At 41.6% G+C, this 23454-nt stretch overlaps 1 protein-coding gene across 3 annotated transcripts in view; it reads left to right on the forward strand.

Annotated features, from left to right (window-relative positions):
- Nucleotides 1–23454, forward strand: part of GLI3 (GLI family zinc finger 3) — a 289281-nt gene that overhangs the window by 184077 nt on the left and 81750 nt on the right. For all 3 annotated transcript variants that reach the window (XM_057731922.1, XM_057731920.1, XM_057731923.1), the window contains exons 5-7: nucleotides 11466–11671; nucleotides 14988–15134; nucleotides 19610–19811. In XM_057731922.1, coding sequence (XP_057587905.1) covers nucleotides 11466–11671; nucleotides 14988–15134; nucleotides 19610–19811 — 555 coding nt within the window. The remainder of the gene's footprint in view (nucleotides 1–11465; nucleotides 11672–14987; nucleotides 15135–19609; nucleotides 19812–23454) is intronic.

Genomic DNA, 23454 nt, shown 5'->3' on the forward strand with positions numbered 1-23454 from the left:
GAGGAAGACAGGGCATCCAAAGGAAAACGGGAACAACTTACTATCCTAGGGAAGAAAGAGACAAAAAACAGTGTGTGCGCTTTGTTACCACAAAATAGTTGGGAAGTGCTTTAGGAAACAGGGCCCCATCACCTGTCCCAGAATCTGAACACTGAGACCAGCTCTCCATCTCCCCATCTTCCAGGCATCAGGTTAGGAAAGCATCATAGCTGGACTTCTCTCTCCTGCAGCCACAGCTGTTTCCTCAGCAAGGTGGTATCCTTGTGGACTTTGTAAAGGAAGATGCAAATATTGGTTTTTCTAATAACTAGTCCTTATATGTACTTTAATTATATATAATATATAAAACATACATTATGTACATTAAAATGTTACATACTGATTATGTTAGTAACTAGTTTTTCTAAAAATTACATAATAGTAATTTTTTTTACTGATTTTGTTTTTTCTCACAAACTCTATTGTTATTGGGGGAAGAAGAAAAAAGATATCTTTATTGTGCATTGCAAAAAGAGGGGTCCCTTTGTGTGGAATATTTGGACTCCAATTGGCAAAAAAAAGGGCTGCTAAAAATAGTAATTTTAGATACACTCTGCATAAATGGAATTAAAATATTCAAAACTGATGACAGGTTATTTAGAAACAGATTTGTCAGCTGCCATGTGGATCAGGGCTACTGTCTATCGGTTGCTTTTCTCCTCCCTGCCCTTGTTTCTAAAGTGTTAGAGGCACTTTCTTTATACAAGGGTGAGTTGGCACAGGAAGCCCCACGCTATGAGATGTGGTCATTTATATCCAAGTGCTTATTTGAACCAATAATATGCTTAAGAACTCTTGTTAATAACAGTGCATTGCACATTGTAGTTGCTTGAATGGACTTTCTTTTACATTTTTTGACTCTTTTCCTGACCTTGAAGTCCTAATCTATTAGCATAGAGTTGTATTTACAGTACAGAGTGGAGACCAACTTTAGCAAATTATTTTTTTGCAATCTTCTCAGGAAGGGATAATATCACTTTTAGCCATAAACAATTGCATTGCTCCTGTATAGAACATAACATTGTTCCAGTGGTCAAAGGACATGACTGACGTGTATTATGAATATTTGCTTGACTTCTCCTTTTGATTGGCTTTGCTGGACCTTTCCTCCCTCACAATGAATGTGCAGAAGCCTATCTTCCATAGTTTACTTTGAATGGAGACTAATGTGTCCACTAGGCTATCTTTGTTTAATAGTGGTGAATGTTATTATTTATGGTATTTTTTAAGCAATACTTTTAAATTTTTGAAAAATACAAGTGCGTTACCTGTTTCATTTTCTGAACTTGATGGGAAGGGTTGAAATCACTGTGGAAAATATTTTTATAATTGACGCATATAAAATGCATGTATTCTTAAAATTGGTAATAAATAGTACACACACAGAAAAGTACACAAAATATACACATACAGCTCAATGAATTATTATGAGTTATCACAGAGTGAAAGCTTCTAACCACTAACCAAGTCCAGAAATAGAATAATCATTGGTATCCAGAAGGCCTCCCTGGGCACCCCCTCCCCCGCAACAACCTACCCAAAGGTAAACATTATCCTGACCATCCAGCACTGAAGTTTAGGTTTCTCTGTTATTGAACTTTATATAAATGGGATAATACAGTATATTATGTACTTTTGTACCAGGTTTCTGCTCTTTAACATCATGTTTATGAGATTTTTCCACATTATAGTTTGGTCATTTTCATAGCTGTTCACTATTCCACTGTATGAATTATTTATGCCTTCTACTATTGATAGGTATTTGGTTGTTTCCAATTTTAACATGAATGAATAATGCTTCTCTGAATATTCTAATATATTGTGGCACATGTGTATACAATATTGTAGGGTGCACACCAAGGAGAGGAATTGCTGGATCATAGGGTGTAAGTCTGTTCCAGTAGATAATGGCCAGTTGTTATCTAATGAGGTCAAGCCACCTTACACTCAGATTGTTTGAGAGTTCCTGTTGCTCCAAATCCTTATCAACACTTGGTGCTGTCAGTCTTTTTAATTTTAGCCATTCTAGTGGGGTTTTTTCTAATTAATTAAATATAGTTGATTTACAACGTGTTAGTTTCAGGTATACAGCAATGTGATTCAATTATCGATATACAAGTATATCTTTTTCTGATTAAGTCATAGATAGATAAATACTATATGATATCACTTATATGTGGAATCTAAGAAATAATACGAGTGAATCCATATATAAAACAGAAACAGACTCACAGACATAGAAAACAAACTTGCAGTTACCAAAGGGGAAAGGGGAGGAGGGATAAAGTACGAGTATGGGATTAATAGATATAAACTACTATACATAAAACAGATAAGCAGTAAGGATTTATTGTATAGCACAGGGAACCATATTCAATATCTTATAATAACATTCTAGTGGGTTTTTAATGATAACTCATTATGGCTTTAATTTGCATAGCAAATTAAAATTTTTTTTTTTTTTTTTTTTTCTTGTTGGTTATCCATTTTATTTTATTTTTTTGGGGGGTACACCAGGTTCAATCAACTGTTTTTATACACATATCCCCATATTCCCTCCCTTCCTTGACGCCCCCCCCTCGAGTCCCCCCCACCCTCCCTGCCCCAGTCCTCTAAGGCATCTTCCATCCTCGAGTTGGACTCCCTTTGTTATACAACAACTTCCCACTGACTATTTTACAGTTGGTAGTATATATATGTCTGTACTACTCTCCCGCTTCTTCTCAGTTTCCCCTTCACCCCCCGCCCCCTCCCATACCTCGAGTTCTCCAGTCCATTCCCTGTATCTGCTTCCCTGTTCTTGTCACTGAGTTCATCAGTACCATTTTTAGATTCCGTATATGTGAGTTAGCATACAATATTTGTCTTTCTCTTTCTGACTTACTTCACTCTGTATGACAGATTGTAGTTCTATCCACCTCATTACATATAGCTCCATCTCATCCCTTTTTATAGCTGAGTAATATTCCATTGTATATATATGCCACATCTTCTGTATCCATTCATTTGTTGATGGGCATTTAGGTTGCTTCCATGTCCTGGCTATTGTAAAGAGTGCTGCAATAAACATTATGGTACAAGTTTCTTTTGGGATTATGGTTTTCTTTGGGTATATGCCCAGGAGTGGGATTACTGGATCATATGGTAGTTCTATTTGTAGTTTTTTAAGGAACCTCCAAATTGTTTTCCATAGTGGCTGTACCAACTTACAGTCCCACCAACAGTGCAGGAGAGTTCCCTTTTCTCCACACCCTCTCCAACATTTGTTGTTTCCAGACTTTGTGATGATGGCCATTCTGATTGGTGTGAGGTGATACCTCATTGTGGCTTTGACTTGCATTTCTCTGATGATGAGTGATGTTGAGCATCTTTTCATGTGTTTGTTGGCCATCTGTATGTCTTCTTTGGAGAAATGTCTATTTAGGTCTTCTGCCCATTTGTGGATTGGGTTATTTGCTTTTTTGGTATGAAGCTGCATGAGCTGCTTGTATATTTTGGAGGTTAATCCTTTGTCCGTTGTTTCATAGGCAATTATTTTTTCCCATTCTGAGGGTTGCCTTTTAGTCTTGTTTATGGTTTCTTTTGCTGTGCAAAAGCTTTTAAGTTTCATGAGGTCCCATTCGTTTATTCTTGATTTTATTTCCATGATTCTAGGAGGTGGGTCAAAAAGGATGTTGCTTTGATGTATGTCAAAGAGTGTTCTGCCTATGTTTTCCTCTAGGAGTTTGATAGTGTCTGGCCTTATATGTAGGTCTTTAATCCATTTGGAGTTTATTTTTGTGTATGGTGTTAGGAAGTGTTCTAATTTCATTCTTTGACATGTTGCTGTCCAATTTTCCCAGCACCACTTATTGAAGAGGCTGTCTTTTTTCCATTGTATACTCGTGCCTCCTTTGTCAAAGATAAGGTGCCCATATGTGTTTGGGCTTACTTCTGAGTTCTCTATTCTGTTCCATTGATCTTCCTTTCTATTTTTGTGCCAGTACCATACTGTCTTGATCACTATGGCCTTGTAGTATAGTTTGAAGTCAGGAAGCCTGATTCCACCAACTCCATTTTTCCTTCTCAAGATTGCTTTGGCTATTCGGGGTCTTTTGCGTTTCCATACAAATTGTAAGATTTCTTGCTCTAGTTCTGTGAAAAATGCCATTGGTAATCTGATCGGGATTGCATTAAATCTGTAAATTGCTTTGGGTAGTACAGTCATTTTCACGATGTTGATTCTTCCAATCCAGGAACATGGTATATCCCTCCATCTGTTTGTGTCATCTGCAAATTAAAATTTAAAAAATAGTTTGCCTGAAAAACTACTGGGCACATATAGGCTAAAATATTGACGTTGGTTAGATTTGAATAGCTTGAATATAGGGAACGACTATTTTTTTTAAAAATAGTCTCAACTTTCCAACTCATGGATATAAATTCCTTTTATAATTAGACATAAATAGGAAATAAAAATAAGAAGGTCATTCTCAAATCCCTTGAAATGATGTTTCCCCATTAAAACAAATATTTCTCTCTCTTTTTCTTTTCTTTTTTTTTTTTTTGGTTAAAGAAATCAACCACAGCCCATGAATTCTCCATATAAGAAAATATTCAGCACCTTAACATTAATATGTACATTAAGTGATGTACTTTCACCTTCAGTGGCTACTCCTATCCAGATCTCATCTACTCTTGGTAGTCCAGTTCATGTTGCATATGTTACATAATGAGGCTGCATCCTGAAAGGCTCCTGCTGATGCATTTTGACTCATCGAATAATACTGGTTCTATATACACTTTATGCGTGTGTGCCTCTCCCCCCCCCATTTGACTATAATCTCTTTAAGAGCAGGGACCAAATCACCATATATTATGTTTCTTGAAATCTCCCAAAGTGCTGAAATCATAATGGATTCTTAGTAAATGTATTTTCAATAAAATGTATATCGAATGAACATCTCATTGAAATATTCATCTGTGTGGTTATACACGTAGTTTTTAAAAATTGAAATCCAGTATGGTAAATTTGTAAAAGGCCTAAGTCAGTTAAAAATTCATGGGAAATATTCTTTAGCTGCAGAGATGATGAAAATGAGATTTGAAACTGAACCATCTTATCAGCTAGGGTCCTGGCAGTTTCATGGAGTGGATATTTACAGAGGTGTGGACAAGATTAAGGGCTTGGAAAGTGATAGTAAAGGCCCCAGGACTAGCAAAAGTTTGAAGAGGTTACCAGCCCCAGCCTGAAGGTACAAATGGAGGGAGGTGGTCAGTGAGGGCTGGAGCCAAAGGAGAGGGGTCACACTTGGGGAGTGGGGGCTTTGGAGGGAGGAATGCCACCAGCAGAACTGTAGCTAGTGAAAGGCAATGAGGGGAATTAATACCCCGACTTCTCTCCCCTCCCCTGCCAGCTCCTGCCAGTGCATCTCCTTCGTGGAATCCAAAGGGAAAGTGAGCCTGTTGATTCAGACCACGGGGCATGCAGTGGTTCTGGGGTGAAGGCAGGCAAGTAGAAAGTAACCGGCATAACCATGTGTCCATTGCAGGAGCACATGATATTTCTGGGGCAGAGTTTATCTGAAAACTCACCTTGAATAGAGGAACACACCAAGTCAGGACTATGCAAATTTCCAACGGTGTCTGGTATATCAGCCTTGGATATGTTAGTTATTTGTTTCTGTTGCTGTCTGGAAAGCAACATTTTTTATTACAAATTTTGGTTTATTAAAACTGTGCTTATTGAGTAATTAATTAGTTGGTTAAAAATACATTATAAAGGGTGACCCCCCTTCCTTTTCTGGTTAAGGCACTACTTGAATATGAAGAATGTGTACTTTTTATGGAAAGAACACAAACAGAAAATGAACTTGCAACATAGGAAAAAAACCCAATATTTCAGTCTTCTGGTAGTTGAAGCTCTCGTACATGCCCCCAAATGCAAGGGGGTTGTGTACATTTCCAGGGTTCCAAGCAACATGAAAGCAAATTGTAATAATCCAGCCTATAAACCTTGTTTAATGCTCTCATACTGGGTCATGCAAGTGATGAAATACTGTGATTTTAATCTTGGCATTTTAGTAACCCAATAAGATAGATGAAAAGGCAGTAACAGATTAGATTATATAATGATATTTCATTCTAACTAAGAAGTCCACAGTTATTCTCTGCAATACGTGTTTTGTGTTTTTAAGTTTATCATAGTATAATGTTTAAAAGGCTCTAATAAGAATCCTCTACTCTTTTCATTGTAATCTATTTTCATGACCTTATAGAAGAATCAATCTGAAGTTAAATTATTTCCACAAACACAAACTTTATATTGCTTTATTGTCTTTGGGGAGAACATAAAAATAATCCCCACCTGCTTTCTTGTCTGAAGCTATACTTCATTTATCCATTGGGTAATTTGGAAACAAAATGGTAGCCACGCATTGGGTCTTCATGACCTTGGGAAGACAGAGAGGTGGAAGCAGTATAGGGGAAGTTATCCTTGGGTGGGCAGGCTGAGGTCTTAAATACATGAGCCAAGATGCAGAGGTCATGGAAGCACCTCCTCCCCTCAGTGGTGTTCTGGCCACCCAGACAACCCTTTACAGCGTGGGCATCTTTTTCCTAGACAGCCATTATAGGATTTAGTTTTGAGGAGTCACAGGCCTATTTCTATACTCTTTGGCTACAAGATAAATAGCATATGATTGCTGTTCTTGGAGCAGTTCTAAATTTCAGTGTTCTTCCCGGAATGTTTGTTTGTTGTTTTTTTTTTTTTCCTCCATGGTTTTGTGTGTGTCTTCCAACCGCGGAGCCACGTACAGCCTCAGAACAGAGCGAGAACAGAAAGCTACAAAGGCAGAGAGAGTCATGGAGGCCAACAGTAATCTTCAATTCAATCTCTGTGTGTCTCTACTAAAAATATAAACCAGGAAAGTGACACCTATAATTTTTTTCCTGGTGCTCCCGTAATCCACAAATGAAGATTCTCAGCAAGCTTGACAGATATTTACCAGGTCAGCTTTAGGATAGTTCATGAAATGATATATGTCATTTATATGGAAAATTAGGTGACTGCCTTTCCCACACTTCCCACCCCCCTGGTCATCATCTTGACTGGGCCTTTTGTACTGCGGTGAATACATGTTTGCCTATTATATTTAAGAAGCCTAACCTTCCCTCTCAGATTTGCTTTATAGTTAAAAACAAAACAACTGACCAATGATCTAGATGCCAAGAATTTGGAATTGACTCTGTTAGGTAATGTTAAAGGCAGCTGTACTGAAAAACTGTAGTTTGTACATATTTACATCCACGTCAGGTGGTGCTGGGACCATTGTCGTTCAACGCTGGGGGCTCAGCTTTGATGACTTAGAAACCCATTGTTGTCAGGCTTCAGTGCTAGAGAAATAGCATGCTAGCCCAACTCACAAGAGCCTGTTGTGGAGACAGAATGAATAAGTCATCCGCTTTCAGTGAGCAATTGAACAGTGAGGACATAGGGACACCAGGCTCCAAAAGTCTTGCCATGTGGACATTTGTTTGCTGAGTTGAAAAAAGTGGACACGCGAAAAAGTTTTGTTGGATGGTTTTGACAACCACCAGGAACATGAGCGGCCACCAGCATTTGCTGAGTCCCTAGTGCTGGAGGGGACAGCAGCCCTGGCGGAGAGCTGTCACTGTTCCATCTGACCTATAAGGAAACACACCTCAGTGACGGAGCCAGGAATGAGCCTGAGTTCAAGTCCCGTTCCTTCAAAGCTCTTGCGTTCAATGATAACTGAGTTTATGTTCTTAGCCACCTTGTGTGGTTTTATGGTTTTTGAGTAGAGGGTTCTGGGAAATCCAAGCAGATGCTCCCAGGATGTTGTCAGGTTGGGGAAGAAAACAGACAGGTGTGTTTCCACCATAAGCTTTTCTTTGAAGAAGGGGTTCCAATATTTGTGTTTGAAAATCACAGTGTGGGGACTTCCCTGGTGGTGCTGTGGTTAAGACTCTGAGCTCCCAATGCAGGGGGCCTGGGTTCGATCCCTGATCGGGGAACTAGATCCCACATGCATGCCTCAACTAAGAGTTCTCATGCCGCAACTCAGGAGCCCATGTGCCGTGACTAAAAACCCCATGAGCCACAACTGAGGAGCCCACCTGCTGCAACTAAGACCCAGTGCAACCAAATAAATAAATACATTAATTAATTAATTTTAAAAAAAGAAAAGAAAATCACAGTGTGCTCTATTTGCCATCCCTAATACGCGTGTGTGTGTTTATGTGTGTGAGTATATATGTACATATATACATATCTGTCTCTATTGTATATGTGTATATATGAGGAATGGAATATATTAGTATAATTTGTGATGTAAGTATGTATGTATGTATGTATTGAGCATTTATTAGATTCTAGGCTCGCTACATGAGGTTTTAGTTATATTCACTTGCCAAGACCCTCAAGAGGTAGGTATCCTCCGCATTGGGTTATTTAGGATAAAGAGTGGGTGGGTATCACAGCCAAGGTCACACAGCTGCTGTCCCATTCCCATCAGTTTCCCTTCAGCCCTGAGCCCTCCCATCATACCACTGCTCTGATGGTCTGACTCAGCTGTCCCCAAAATGCCTGATAACCCGTCCCTGAATAACCCTCATTAAACATTTCCCATTGCATCCTGGGGGTGGCTGGCCTTTGACTACTAGACGGTTCTTTTCTTTAGGGCAGCTGACACCTTGCAGCTTCCATAGCTGCATTCTTGTCTGAAAGCATGTCCCACCATCTCACTGAGAAATAGGTGACTCCTTATCTTCCCAGCATCATCTCTGGGGGGGAGGGACATCCACGGGTATGACGTTCACCAGAGTGCGTGGAGCTTCCTGACTTCATCTCCAGATCCTGGAGGGACCAGCCCTCTTCTCCGCTGTTGCTCCTCACTGGTGTGGAAGGGAGGGTGGAGCCTGGGTGTTCATGCTGGGGAAGGTGTGCCCAGATCTTGGTTCCTTGCTCACGGAATGGTTATCTTCAGTCTTCCTGTAAGAACAGGTCAAGTGAAAGTGAAGGGGGAGGGCAGACATCAGACACCCACAGATTTGTGAGGAGGGAAAAGCATCGGCCATCTCCTGGCTTCCCTGCTTCTTTGGGACTGGTGACCTACCCGCCCGCCCCCCAGCCCCCAGCCCGACATCTGTAACCTTCATGTTGTTCTAAGTGCTGATTTTTTTCCATCCATAATTCTTCAATGGAATCTAGGCTTCTAGGAATATTCTTACTACCATTCTCAATTCTAGAATTTGAGGAAAAATTACAGGTTCCGATTTTTTGCCTAATGAAAAAACCAATAAGCAATGTCATTGCCCCCACTGATTTTTAGTTCATTGTGTACAGACTGAGTTTCTCATGGATTCTAAGAAAAGCTTGTCTAGGAGGTATCATTTCATGGATCTCTTGAAATGTCTGCTTTTCTGCATTTCTGCGGCACCTGTCTCTCATCATAAATCTACAAGTGAGCCTGTATTTTGTAATAATCACTTTTGAATCGGATTGGAAGGATTGATTTTCCTTTCCGGTAGAAAATGAATGAATGAATTTGAGCGTCTGGTGTGCCCTGAGGTAACGACAGGTCTAAATGGAGCTTCAGATTTAACCAATGACACAGCTAACTTATTTTGTAGTGAAGAGCTAAAATAGGATAGACTAATAGGTCTTGCCAATTTCTATTTAAGAACAAGGAATTTTTACTCATTTCTGCTCAAGCTGTTTGGAAAAGAAATAGCTATTTTCAGGTGGTGACTTCTCACTCTGCCCACATGTAAATTTAGAAAACTCTGGATTTTCATTTCACTAAAAGTGGCAGCTGAAGAACACATAAAAAGCCTCATTTTTTTAAAGTTCAAAATGAAAAAAAAGGTAAGAAGGAGCAAGTAAGAAAATCCTCTCCTCCTGTGTATTTTAACCTGTTTGATTTTCTACTGAGAGAAAATTCATGATCTGAGCTTTGGGTTCGTTTAATTCCGTGCCTTCTCCGAGCACTTGAATGAGTGGCTTCTCCCAGGATTCTGTTCTGACAGGGCTGGAGGCCAGAGCCCGGCTGTGTGCGTTTGCCTGGGAGGTGGGATGAGAAATTGTGTTTCTCCTCCCTTTCCTTTCACTCCTAAAGCCAGCGCCACAAGAGGAGTTTGCAGTTCTCAGTACATCCCTCTCTATCACAGCCTCGCCTTTTTATGGCCATATTCTCTGTGAATGAAGAAAGGGAAAGTACAAGTGTTTAGCCTGTCGGAGCCTCTTCACTGGATTATCCACACAAAACGTTTTCTGTTAGAGGAGGAACAGGGCGGCGAGGGGGGCGACGAGGGGGGTGTTCACAGGCTGGCCGTTCTAGAAACGTCTGTCCCCAGGGCTTAGGGTGGCTCTGGGGAGGGATTCCCCCGGAGCGGGTGGGGTATGGTAGCAGCAGCGTGTGCCTTAGAATTTATTTTCATCAGCCAAAAGCTTACATTCTACCTTTGCCCGTTATAACTAAGGCATGAGTTTGATCAAAACCCTGATCTGTTCCCACTTTCTAACCCCAGGAGCACTTCATTACTGATTGTTCACTGAAAGTGGCTGATCAGGAAGCCACATGCAAAACGAGTATGAGAGAAAGCTGCCTCCCAGTGCTGTCTCGTGGAGAGGGGGGGCTGCCTTCAAAACAGGGAAACCCAGATCCCTGAAACTGGTTATACTCACAGCTACAAGACCCAGCGCACTGAAGCTGGAGCGCTGGTATATACAGTGTCAGTTTCATATTTCTTACAAACTTTTGCCATTAGTCTCTTTACTTATTTGTGGGCAACTCTGCCATGTGCATGCTCAGACTTCCAGACCAGAGAAATCTTTCTTTCCTTCCTTCTCTCCTCCCTCCTTTTTCTTCCTTCCCTCCATCCTTCCTTCCTTCCTTCCTTCCTTCCTCCCTTCCTTCCTCTCTCTCGCTTTCTTTCTTTCTCTTTCTTTCTTTCTTTCTTTCTTTCTTTCTTTCTTTCTTTCTTTCTTTCTTTCTTTCTCGCTTGCTTGCTTGCTTGCTTGCTTGCTTTCATGCAGTATCACGATGGTGAGAGATAAATTCAGTGGTGAACTTAACATTCAGGTCAAATGGAAGATAGAATCGCAGCAACTACTTTACTCAACAACTACTCAGATGCCTGTTTACAATTTCTTCTCATGAAGAAAACCAAAGGTTTTATTTTCCTATATTTCAGGTGCCAGGAAGTTTCTCAAAGGTCAGTTTTCTTTGCCCAAGTAATTGTATAGTAGTATTCTACCTGCATTGTGTCAGCGTGATGATTTTAAGTTCCTAGTACTGGAAATGTAAATGCCTGATACTTTTTCCAAGATGCCTTGAAATCTTATTTTCTTTCACAGACAGCCTCTGCCTACAGATCTCTGGGTCTCATGCGTGCCGCTCATTTCTGCTTTTCTTTTTACCTAGGCCTTCTGCCTTATCTAGTAGCCCCACGTATTCCGACCTGCCCTTCATCAGGATCTCCCCGCATCGGAACCCCGCTGCAGCTTCTGAGTCCCCCTTCAGCCCTCCGCATCCCTACATCAACCCCTACATGGACTACATCCGGTCCCTACACAGCAGCCCGTCCCTCTCCATGATCTCCGCCGCCCGCGGGCTGAGCCCCACAGATGGTGAGTCTCAGACCAGCCTATTCTGCTTCTACACATCATGCCTCTCCTCGGATGTGATATAGAGTAACTGGTGCTTCTTGAGTCCCGTGTGCCAGGCGCCGTGCTAAGTGCTGCGGTTGCATGCTTTCATGTCAGCGTTATAACACCTCCACGAGGGTGGGGATATTCTCCCCGTTTTCAGGTGAGGAGAGCAAAGAGCGGAGGGGCCGAGGAGTCTGCAGCCTGGTTCATTGGCTAGTAGGTAGCAGAGGTGGGACACAGGGCCAGACTGCACTGATGCCCAGATGCTTGCTCTTACTCACGGCTCTGTTCTGTGGCTCCGCATACGTGTACGCGGGCCCTGTTGCCGTTCCCACATCGTGTATGTGTAACCAGCACATTTTGCTCACCTTCTGATGAATACTTTCCTGTCCTGCATGTCTGAAGGACACATTTATACAGATGTGTCCATTGGAGCAGCACTTTTCAAACGCTGGTGTGCAGAGGTATCACCTGGGAATTGTGATAAAATATGATTCTGTGTGGGGTGGGTCCAGGTGGGGCCTGAGGTTCTGCACTTCTGCGAAGCTCCTAGGTGATGTCAGTGCTGCTGGTCCAGGGACCAAGCTCTGAGTAGCAAGATCTTAGAGAACATGTTGTATGTGCCTTCTGTCCTTGACTGTGCCAAGCCAACACTGGAAGAGGGATGCACTGGGACAAGAAACAACCTTTGACTTTAATTCTCTTATACATCATGCTCATTTTAAGCTCCCAAGAACCAAATTCCTGTTATTCTGTTAACCTTCCAGTTAATTTCTTGTCACCTGATTCTTTTAAACTGGAGCTGTGCATTCCACAGCTGTCCAGTGATAAATGCTCCTTTGGGACCTACAGTATAGCACAGGGAAGTCTACTCAATACTCTGTAATGGCCTATATGGGAAGAGAATCTCAAAAAAGAGTGGCTATGTGAATATGTATAACTGATTCACTTTGCTATACACCTGAAAATAACACAACATTGTAAATCAACTACACTCCAGGAAAAATTTTTAAAAATGTCCCTTTGGTTCAGGAAGCATATTTCCCATTTTGTGCACACAGATACAATCTCACTTGCCCACAATCGCTAGAATTTGAGTTAAGGTCCAGGATGGCATAAGCTGTATTGGCGACAAGTAGAGGATTATGAGTTCTGTGCAGCAAACCACATATCACTGGTGCCTGTGTCGGGGCACAGAGACACACTGTGCGCTCTGTCTCACCGAGCAGCCTTTGACTCTGCACGGTCCACATTCTCTACGCAAACACTTTCCGAGGCTGGTTGTGCATGGTGGGGATAGTAGGTGGAAGATGCCTGGGGTTTCTCAGTAAATATCTGCTCCTTCGTGCAAGTAGCTGTGCTCCGGCAATAGCTGCTGGCTCATTTTTTTCTCTCTTGTTCAGTGCAGTGACTATACTTGATGAAGGGGTTTTGCCATTCCGACACTTTAAAAATAAGACTGTAAAAGAGTCAGAGTGGAGTTAATTGTGCTTTGGATTTGGTTTTCCAGTGGGAAAAATGGAAAGTCACCTCTGTGGAGTACTTGGGAGTTCATAGAAGTGACTAATAAGAACAGAGGGAGAGAAGGGTAGGGAGAGCAGCTGACAATGGGCTTGGAATGATACCTGGCTTCTGGAGATTTAGTGGGGCTGCTGCAGTTGGTACCTCTAGTTAAAGCATCTTGTTATCTCCTTTCCTAGTATTTGATGATGAGTATGAAGAAGACATTCTTTAATTGGTTGTTCTGACTTCCTCTTCTTGGCGCTCAAGAGTCCAATTAATACCCAAAGTCAAGTCACTAATATTTGTCTTTTGTGGTCTATGATTTTTGTATATATCTCTCTATCTTTATGATGTGTAAAAAGTATGTGGACACATACAAAAAAGAATGAAATAATGCCATTTACAGCAACATGGATGGACCTAGAGATGATCATACTAAGTGAAGTAAGTCAGACAGAGAAAGACAAATCTCATATGATATCTTAGGTGGACTCTAAAAAAAATAATACAAATGAACTTATTTACAAGACAGAAATAGACTCACAGACAGACATAGAAAACAAACATATGGTTTGGGAAAAACGGTGGGAGGGATAAATTAGGAGTTTGAGATTAACAGATGCACACTACTATGTATAAAATAGATAAACAGCAAGGACCTACTATATAGCACAAGGAACTATAGTCAATATCTTGTAATACCTGTAATGGAAAAGAATATGAAAAAGAATATATATGTGTGTGTGTGTAAATGAATCACTTTGCTGTACACCTGAAACTAACCCAACATTGTAAATCAACTATACTTCAATAAAAAAGTAAAAAAGTGTATGGACACAAATGTAAAGCCTACACAGAGCTATTGCTAGAACGCCAGTGTTTCTGCATCGTAATGATAAAAGTGGCTTTTATTGATCGAATGCTATGTGCTAAGCACTTTCCATGCACCATTGCCTTCACTGCTCCCAGCAGCTTCCTGCAGTCCTAGGAGGTGGAGCTGGGATTTGCATCCAGATCTTAGTGCCTCTGGAGACCACCCTCAGAACTGCTACAGCGCCCTGCAGTTTGGCACATAAATTGGCATGTGGAAACCAATCATTATCCCGCTCCTATAGAGCTGACTCTTGCCGGTAAATTGCTCCAGATTGATAGGTATATTTCTTTTTGATTTTGTAATGAAATAAAGAGAAAAAAGAGCTTTAAAATTATGGAACACAAAATTGCAGTTCACTGCCCAGTCATGTGTTTTGAAAGCCGGGCTGTGCTGCCTTTTCCACAGTGGCCCTGGGTCCTCCAGCTCCTGAGAGCTGACTCAGACCCTCCTGCCAGAAAGCCTAGGGAGGTATTTTAAGTATGTCAGGAAGGACATCATAGTTATCTAAGTTGTTTACTACTGTAAGAAATGTGTAAAAATAAATGTGAACATACAATGGTTTGATATGACACTTTTACTTTGGGGAACAAAATAGGGGAATGAGCGTGGAGATACATGTACATATATACATTTTAATTATTTTGAATTCTTGGTGATTTCTTGAAATTAACGTAAAAAATGTTATCATATATTTTATCGTTCTTCTTCTTTTCCTTCAGTTTTATTTTCAAATCAATGATATCTAGGAGACTTCAGACTTCAGTGAAAGCACTAAAGAACTTTTCTTAGCAAGAACCATGAAAGGAATGGCTGATGTGGGCTGCGTGGCGACTGGACTTTGGGATATCTCAAGAAAAGCTTCTTGTTGGCCTACTTTCAACTGGTAACCAAGTTTTCCTTGTCTCCTCTTCCATCCAGCCCCCCACGCTGGAGTCAGCCCGGCAGAATACTATCATCAGATGGCTTTGTTAGCTGGCCAGCGCAGCCCCTATGCAGACATCCTTCCCTCCGCAGCCACTGCCGGCGCAGGGGCCATCCACATGGAGTATCTTCACGCCATGGAGAGTAAGTGGTGGGGCTGTCTTCTGTAGTCCTGGGCGTGGCCAAGCTGATTCATGAAAGGGAGAGGAAGATACAAAGATGAGTCGATTACCTAACTTTTTAAACCAGAAGAGGAGGAGGAGCCACCAGTATTTGGGACCCGGGTTGCCTTGATTTCCCAGGAAGCTTCCACAGGTGTGGCCACCCCAAGGCTCCCTGCGGAGCTCAGTTCATATGAATGAACTGGAAGATGCAGGGGGTTGTAATTTGGCAGATACACAAAAAGCTAGTCGGCCCTGGTTGTCTTGGTCGCAGAATAAGGGGACGTGTTTGACTCAATGAACATGCTTTGCCCAATCGTTCCTTAGTTTTATAGATCTTATGCTTTAAAAATTAACTTTTTAAAAAGAGACCTATAGTTGGTTTTACATTTTTCATTAATTTATTTTTTCTTATTTTCCTCATATATTTTCTTTACATTAAAAAATTCTGTCTCACTGAGACCTTTTATATAGGAAACATAAAAGCCATTTCCACATCAGAAGGGGCTACTTTTAGTTCCTAGCAGTGTAAGAAAATGGGCTTATTGGATGTACACTATATCACTTTCTTTTGGGTCTCTCAAGGCTTATGATGAGTCCTTTGTGGCACTTCTCTAGACATATAGACAAGAGCCTATGATTATCATTTTTCAGAATATCCAAGAGTTCTTATTTATTCGGATTCTTTAAGTCCACATTCATTTGCCAGGTGCCAGGATGTGAACCTGGAGCATCATCCAAGGTGTACACAATGAAGCCCTTTGAATATGATGACATTGTGAGTTTGAGTAGGACATATGCTCGGGGTTTTGTTTGTTTCTTCTAGTTGCAGTAATTAATTTGTGCTTTTCCATCTGGAGTCTATTTGGATTCTTCTGTGCCAATAGGTGGACCTTGGTCCACTCTCTAGCAGTGGTTTTTAATTCAGTCCTCAGATTTAGAACAGAGAGATGATTGGTCCACATAGTGTAAAATCTATAGCCTTAGTCACCTTACTGTCGTGAACTAACTTAGCTGTGTTACATATGAACACAGCTTGGGTGGGTTTCCACTGGGGAGTTCATTACCACACACAAAGTAAGAGAAATGTGTTACATCTTCTGCAAGGATTTTCTTGTTCCGCTTTGTAGAAGAGAGAGTTTCTATTTCAGATTCATCAAAACCATGTTTCAATTAGGGACTGTTGGGGGGGGGGAGTTGTGTTATTATGCAAATTAGTTATTTTAAAAACTGCAAATAAAGAATTAAAATAAGAGAGAATCCTTGGAAGGTCAGCCCATATTACCTTCTCTGTTTGATGAGAATGTGTTTAGTCAGGCAATGCCGGTTTTTATCTAAATAAAGGATGAAGCTACCCTTTTACTTTGTAAAAACTAATTAAAGGCATTTTAATTTGCCTGAGTATATGGTAAATTGATTGTCATTAAGTAGGAATTTAGATGTCCTATCATTCATCACATAAAAAGAAACCTGCTTTTTCTTTGTCAGAATCTTTCATTAGAATAGAGAAACAAAACAATTAACAGGAAGCCAGATTGGAGAGATCTGTGTTGGAGCAATAAGAATGCTTGGGCTTATCTTTAAGAAGGAAGCGATATGATCAATGAAGAACTGGGCCACTTCTCTTTCAGCTGTTTTGAAATCCTCACCTTGTACTTTAGGCTATCCCTTCAACAGCTGATCCCAAATCACTGCCCCAAATGCCCACGACTTTCTCTTTCTATGCTTGGTTGTTAGGGGTTGGGAAGAGCATCATAAAGGGGTGGAAAGTGCCTAGAGGACTATATCCCTGCCCTCTAAAATAGCTGAAATAGCATTTAGCTTGACAGAACATAAGAAGAATGTTCTTATGTTTTGAATTAAAATCATAGGAGACTTTTTCAGGGGAGGAGTGACATGATTTTAAATTCCTACATTGGCTCTGCAGTAGCAAAAGCAGAGCCAGACTGGGATCGAGCTGGTCATTCTGATCCATTGTTACAGATCTTCAGGACTCTTCCACTGGCAGAGATGGCAATAAACTGGATTCATACGAACACTTGCCTTTTAAATGTGCCAACAGTGGGCCTCCCTGGGTTTTCAGCCAGCTTCGGGATAGAGTATTTACGTGTTGCACGTTACAATGAACAATTCTCTTCTATGGCTCTCATTCTACCTTTTGGGATTCAAGTGACCTTTAAAGACAGGAGAGCAAGTAATCCCAATAAGGAATATCCTAGAGGAATCCTAGACACTCCTGAAAACCACACTATTTATAGTGGTGGAAACTGACTTAAATAAATGCCCATCTTGGAGGGAAAAACAGAGGTGGTAGACCAACCAGGCCCTGGGCAACCTGGAAGCTGCCATGGAAGAGATGAAGCCAGACCCTGGGCTCTGTCTTTAGATGATGTGAGGGGGATATAGGCCTCTGGTGTTTTATAGCATCAGACGGCCTCTTTATCTAGTTAGTGATTTTTTAAAAAATCAGGCAATCAGCTCTGTCTGGAACGTCCTATTACTTCTAACTCTGCCAGGGATCACCGAGTCCCCTTGAGAACGGTTACTGTCGAGGATTATAATGGAAGTTAACCAGAAGCCTGGTTTGTCCTTGGAATCATTTGGAAGTGGAATGCCTTTCTTCATTGAAAAACTTTTATGATGAAATTAGCCTCTCATAGTGAGTAAAAATGAAACGTTCATGTAAGGCAGATGCCATAATAAAAGTAAGATGCTGGTTTACACACTAAAAGCTGTGAACATAGTGGGATTGCTGTTCTTGTACTAACATGGCCTAAATCAGGTGGGTAATGAAACTATTCTAAATGAAGAAATTCAGTTTTCAATGCTCCTGAAAGAAAGATTTGAGTAGGTACCACATTCGTCATTCAAATTGGTTTTCCAGTTTATACATGGATGGTACAAAGTTCCAGTTTGTGATTTATTTTTTATTAACTCTATAGTATATCTACTTATCTCTATAATATTATCTATAGAGTCTTTCATATGCATCTATTACATTTCATTAAATTATCTCAAAGCATGTTGGATTGTTATCTTGTGTAAAGGTCCGTTTTTGACGAAGAAAATATTCCCAATGAGTTTTCTGGAGACCAGGTGCCTTTTTTTCTGTAAAGAAGGCTTACCTTCGACTTTGTTTTTCTGGGTACCCCAAAATTGCTGTGTCCCTGTAAGCAGGTGTACCCATGCTTTCAAATAGAAACCCTCCATTATTTCTTAAAAGTAATCGTGTTGGATTTGCTTCTTACCTAGTGAGATTTTGTTCTCATTCTGTCATTAAACTTTAGTTTGATAACTCTGTCATGTAAATGTGACCTTAGAAAAGGTAGGAGTGGGCCTGTGGGCCACATTCATAGCTCTGCCCTGGAATTCAAATCTCTATCTACCAAATTGAAGGCAAATGGGCGTTTAGTTTTTAACTCTCCACATAAAAAGCATTGTATTAAGTTGGCAGGCATTTCAGTGTGAGTTACTAACCTCCAGAAGTCTCAAAACTCTAATAAGTGCAGAGAATTAATTAGAATTAATTAATGGATTGATTGATCTAAAAACCAGAGGCTTAAAATTGACTCATGTTATCTTATTATAAAGCTTGGAGGGTTTTATTCTCCCCCCGACCTTGGAAAATCTGTAAACAAACCACGTCCCGAGCTTTTAGATGTTTCTTGGGACTTAGACTGTTAGATTCCGGGGAATTTAGGGCAGGGTGACTCCGTGTCGGCACTGCCAGTGCCAGATGATTCTTCACGGTGGGGGGCTGCCCTGCACGTTCCCTCTAGATGTTTCTAGCACCCTGTGAGTCGTGACAACCAAAATACCTCCAGATGTGGTCACATATCCCCTGGGGGCAAAATCAGCCCTCCCATGGAGAACCATTAACTTAGGGTGACGTACTTATCAGTTTTGTCGGTAAAGCCGTAAGTATTCTGTGGATCAGATAACTACAGAAATCATGGGGAAATGAGGGCATAACGAAGCTGGATTTTTTTTTAATCTTAGGATACTTTAATTCATTTTTTGTTTCCTTCGGCTCACTGCCTTAAAACGGTGCACGTTCGCGTGGGGAGGAGGGGTGTGCGCGGTGACTGTGGGAACCACACTGTCTTTGTCGCTGGTGGTGAATTAATGATGAGCATATCTAAGCAGCCGTCAGATTCATAAATCACTGGAAATGAGAGGGAGAACACATAAAAGTCTTTCCCTTTCGTTTAGCAATTTATCATTTTGCCTACACATTAATAAACAGAGCTCCCCCCGAGGTAAGCCCCTAGAAGATAAATATTTCTCCCTAATTTCCTCAATTGTAGCCGGTAGATCACAGGTGGGAGGAGAGAGGTACTTGTCAACGCCAGTTTCCGGCTTCTTATCCTTCATTTCTTCCACGCGGTGTAGTAGGAACAGATAACGGGTACTGAGTCCAGCTGCAGGTAATCAGGTTCTGTTTTGTTTATATAACAGGCACCAGATTCCCCAGTCCCCGGCTGTCAGCCAGGCCGAGCCGAAAACGTACACTGTCCATATCACCACTGTCCGATCATAGCTTTGACCTTCAGACCATGATCAGGACGTCTCCCAACTCCTTGGTCACCATTCTCAATAATTCCCGCAGCAGCTCTTCAGCAAGTGGCTCATATGGCCACTTATCTGCAAGTGCAATCAGGTATGTATTTTCCTCCAAATCCATGATGTGTTTCTTTAATAAAATGTCACTGGTCTCCTGCACCTGCATTTGCGGTACTGACTGCCTACGAGGAAGAATTATAACAGGACACTGGGGTGGAGCTGGACTGCGGATGCGGGTCACATTCCACTACGATGAGTTCCAGAGCCAATTATTGGGCCGAAAAGAATTATTTCGCAGACATCAGTTAGCAGCCCATGTAGAGGAATAGTAGTTATTCAGGAAGGATGAAATCCACTTTGTAGAGACAAGTGAGTATAGCGATCTTTTTATCCTCTTACTAGTTATAGTTCCCTAGAGGGAAAACCAACTTCGTACCTGGTTTGGGGACACTTGCAAGGACAGAGATAGAAATCAAAAGAGCAGACGTGGGACTTCCCTGGCGGTCCAGTGGGTAGGACTCCACACTTCCACTGCAGGGGACACTGGGTTCCATCACTGGTTGGGGAGCTCAGGTCCCACAAACAATGCAACATGATCAAAAGAAAAGAAAAAAGACCAGATGTGAGTCCTGTCTCACGGGGGAAAGGTGCATTGGGAGGAAGAAGGAAAAGGGGACAGAAGGATTTGCAGTCTAAAGGAATAGATGGGTTTTCCATGATGAATATACATATTAGGGAAACCCTAACAGTCCAGAAAAAAAAAATGAGTTAGTAATCGTCACATACCGTATTTACTAGAAATGATGAACACCATTATTTTTTGTCTGTAATGTTTCCATTACAGTTTTAATTCTTTGTTTGTTCAGTTATCAGCAATCCTCCTTGGCAGTCAAGTTAGCTTTTAAATATTATAAATCCCCATTTTGATATGATGTCATTTTCTGCAGCGTCTGTCTTTTAATATAGTCGAGAAAGTGTGGAAACACAGAACAGAGCAAAATAGCTCTGCTTCTGTGATAACAGTCCGTACTTACAGAGGGGTGCTGGGGTGGTTTCAAGATTAGCCGATGCAGTCACAAAGGTAGGCTTTGGAGTCGGGCAAAATTGTAGTCGGATTCCAGATTTGCTACCAGCTCTGCAACCTTCCTTGCCTGTCGGCTCTGAAATTGTCTTTGAATTTGTGAACTACAGACAAGACAGCCACTGTAGAGGAAAGAGGTGCCTTTTGTTAAATCTGGTATGGATGGGTAGTGCCTAGATGAAGACCCCTACCCGCGGGCAAAGCCTCAGTAGAACGGCTGCTGGTGGTCCACCCGGAAGATGAGTGACCAGGGCCTGGCCGTGCTGCCTGCCGTGATGCCCCAGTCTGACTCTGAGGACGTGTGCCCATCTCCAGACCATGGCCTGGCTATTCTGCACTCCTGGCGAATTTCCTTGGGATCATAGATTGCCATCGACCATATGTGGCTTGACTAGAAGTCATAGCATCGCGTGGTGGAAAGGAAGCAGACAGTGAAATTCACAGGAATGATATTCACATGGAATCACATTGTGAGCTCTCATTTCTCCTTCATTTTTCTTCTCTCATGCTCTCTGCCCAGCTACCATGATTATTCACAGCCTCTAAAGGATTTAAGTTAGAAAATGGTGCACAGATAGTCCCAGTGCTATCTGTCTTTATTTTTACCCCAGCATCTTCACCAGTTTCTTGATCTCCTCACCTTTCCCAGGTAATCTAGTACCTTGACAGACTGTCAGGATCTTGACTTGGAATGATCATTGTCCCCTGCCTCCAAGGAGCTGCAACAGACCTGATTATTCTCATCTAGCTGGAAGCAGAGATTCCTAAGACCATTCAGGCCCCATGAGACCCGTTTGTTGGCAGGTGACCATCAGGCATTCAGGTCTTCCTTGCCTTTGGCTCTTCACCGCTCCGTCTTCTCTCTTGCAGTCTGACCTCTCGTCCTTTAATACACAGCCACTGTGTATTAGGATAGGAGATAGCTTTAGGTGCATATAAAGTAATACAGATGACCCAAGATGGGATCGGCTTGCCATAAGAATACAATAATTAGAAGAATTATGACCAGCACCACCTGGAGTAACGTTAGTGCTTTGCTTGCCCTGTTCCAAATTTCACTTTGTGAAATCTAAAGACCAACTGGAGGGTGGACTCCTCAGTAAGTGGTAAGGCCAGTGGACGACGGGAGAGGAAGCAGCATGAAGAAATCTACAAAGGGTAACTGTCTTGAGAGGGAAAGATACAGGAGCGAAGGTGGACTTAGGGTGTACTCATCTCTGCTTTGTACCCAGGGACACAGTAGGCATGAGATGCGCTCACTGTTTTCTTCTCACAGCAGTCTTGGAAAGCGTAGTGTTATTCTTGTTTTACACATTAGCATGGAGGGTCTTTGCAAGAGGACCAGCCCCCCAGTCCCTTGCCTTTTAATTTGCCACAAACATGTTTGACCTGTACACGTGCATGTTTTCTAATCCTAATCTGCTTCTCGTGTTGTCAGTGCATATAGGAATGGTGTCAGCAGTTTCTAAAGTTGTTTTTCAATGTGTAATGACACATATTCAGTTTTCTAAAAAATCTCCTTTATATGCACATCCCAGTTCACATGCTATTCTCTAAGAGGCTGGTAATAGCATGGACCACTATTTGAAATTCCCTGATTTACTTGCTCATCTGGTATTTTGCTATATGTCTCCTTCCACTCAAACACAATTGCCAGAAGGTCTCGGGCTGTGTGTGTCTTGTTCATGGCCACACTCCCCACCCCACAACATCTGTGCCCTGCCACCTTGACACCACTCAACAAATATTTCTGGAGTGAATAAATGAAGGAGCTCTTTAATGAGCCATTAGAATTCTAATCACCCTCCTTATTAAAAGGAAGTTTCTGTGTGGTGGATGAATAATTCTAGCTTTCAGAAGGTTATAGAGTGTATGGATAGTGTATCATATATCCATAGGTCGATAGATATATGGAGATACAGACAGATGGATAAAGGGCTAAAAAAGCAAATGTCCATCTTCAGTTTGTATATGGTTCTTATGTTTATGTATTTACTTAATAATTCAGACTGCTATAAAAATTCCATACAAAGCACATTTTTATTCATAAAGCCCATCTACATCTTAAAACATAGTACTTGATTATGTCTAACTTATTCAAACATATTGTTTGGGACTTCCCTTGTGGCGCAGTAGTTGAGAATCCGCCTGCCAATGCAGGGAACACAGGTTCGATCCCTGGTCTGGGAAGATCCCACATACCACGGAGCAACTAAGCCCATGCACCACAACTACTGAGCTTGTGCTCTAGAGCCCGCAATCCACAACCACTGAGGCCACGTGCTGCAACTACTGAAGCCGGCGTGCCTAGAGCCCACACTCTGCAGCAAGAGAAGCTACTTCAATAAGGAGCCTGTGCACCACAATGAAGAGTAGTCCCCGCTCACCACAACTACAGAAAATCTGTGCACAGCAATGAAGACACAACACAGCCAAAAAATAATAATAATAAATAAATAAATAAACATTAAAAAGTTATTTAAAAAAAATATCGTTGGACTTCCTAGGTGGCGCAGTGGGTAAGAATCTGCCTGCCAATGCAGGGGACATGGGTTCGATCCCTGCCCCAGGAAGATAGCACATGCTGCGGAGCAACTAAGCCCGTGTGCCACAACTATTGAGCCTGTGCTCTAGAGCTCGTGAGCCACAACTGTTGAGC

This window comes from Hippopotamus amphibius, chromosome 4, assembly GCF_030028045.1.
Source record: "Hippopotamus amphibius kiboko isolate mHipAmp2 chromosome 4, mHipAmp2.hap2, whole genome shotgun sequence".
Classification (NCBI taxonomy): domain Eukaryota; kingdom Metazoa; phylum Chordata; class Mammalia; order Artiodactyla; family Hippopotamidae; genus Hippopotamus; species Hippopotamus amphibius.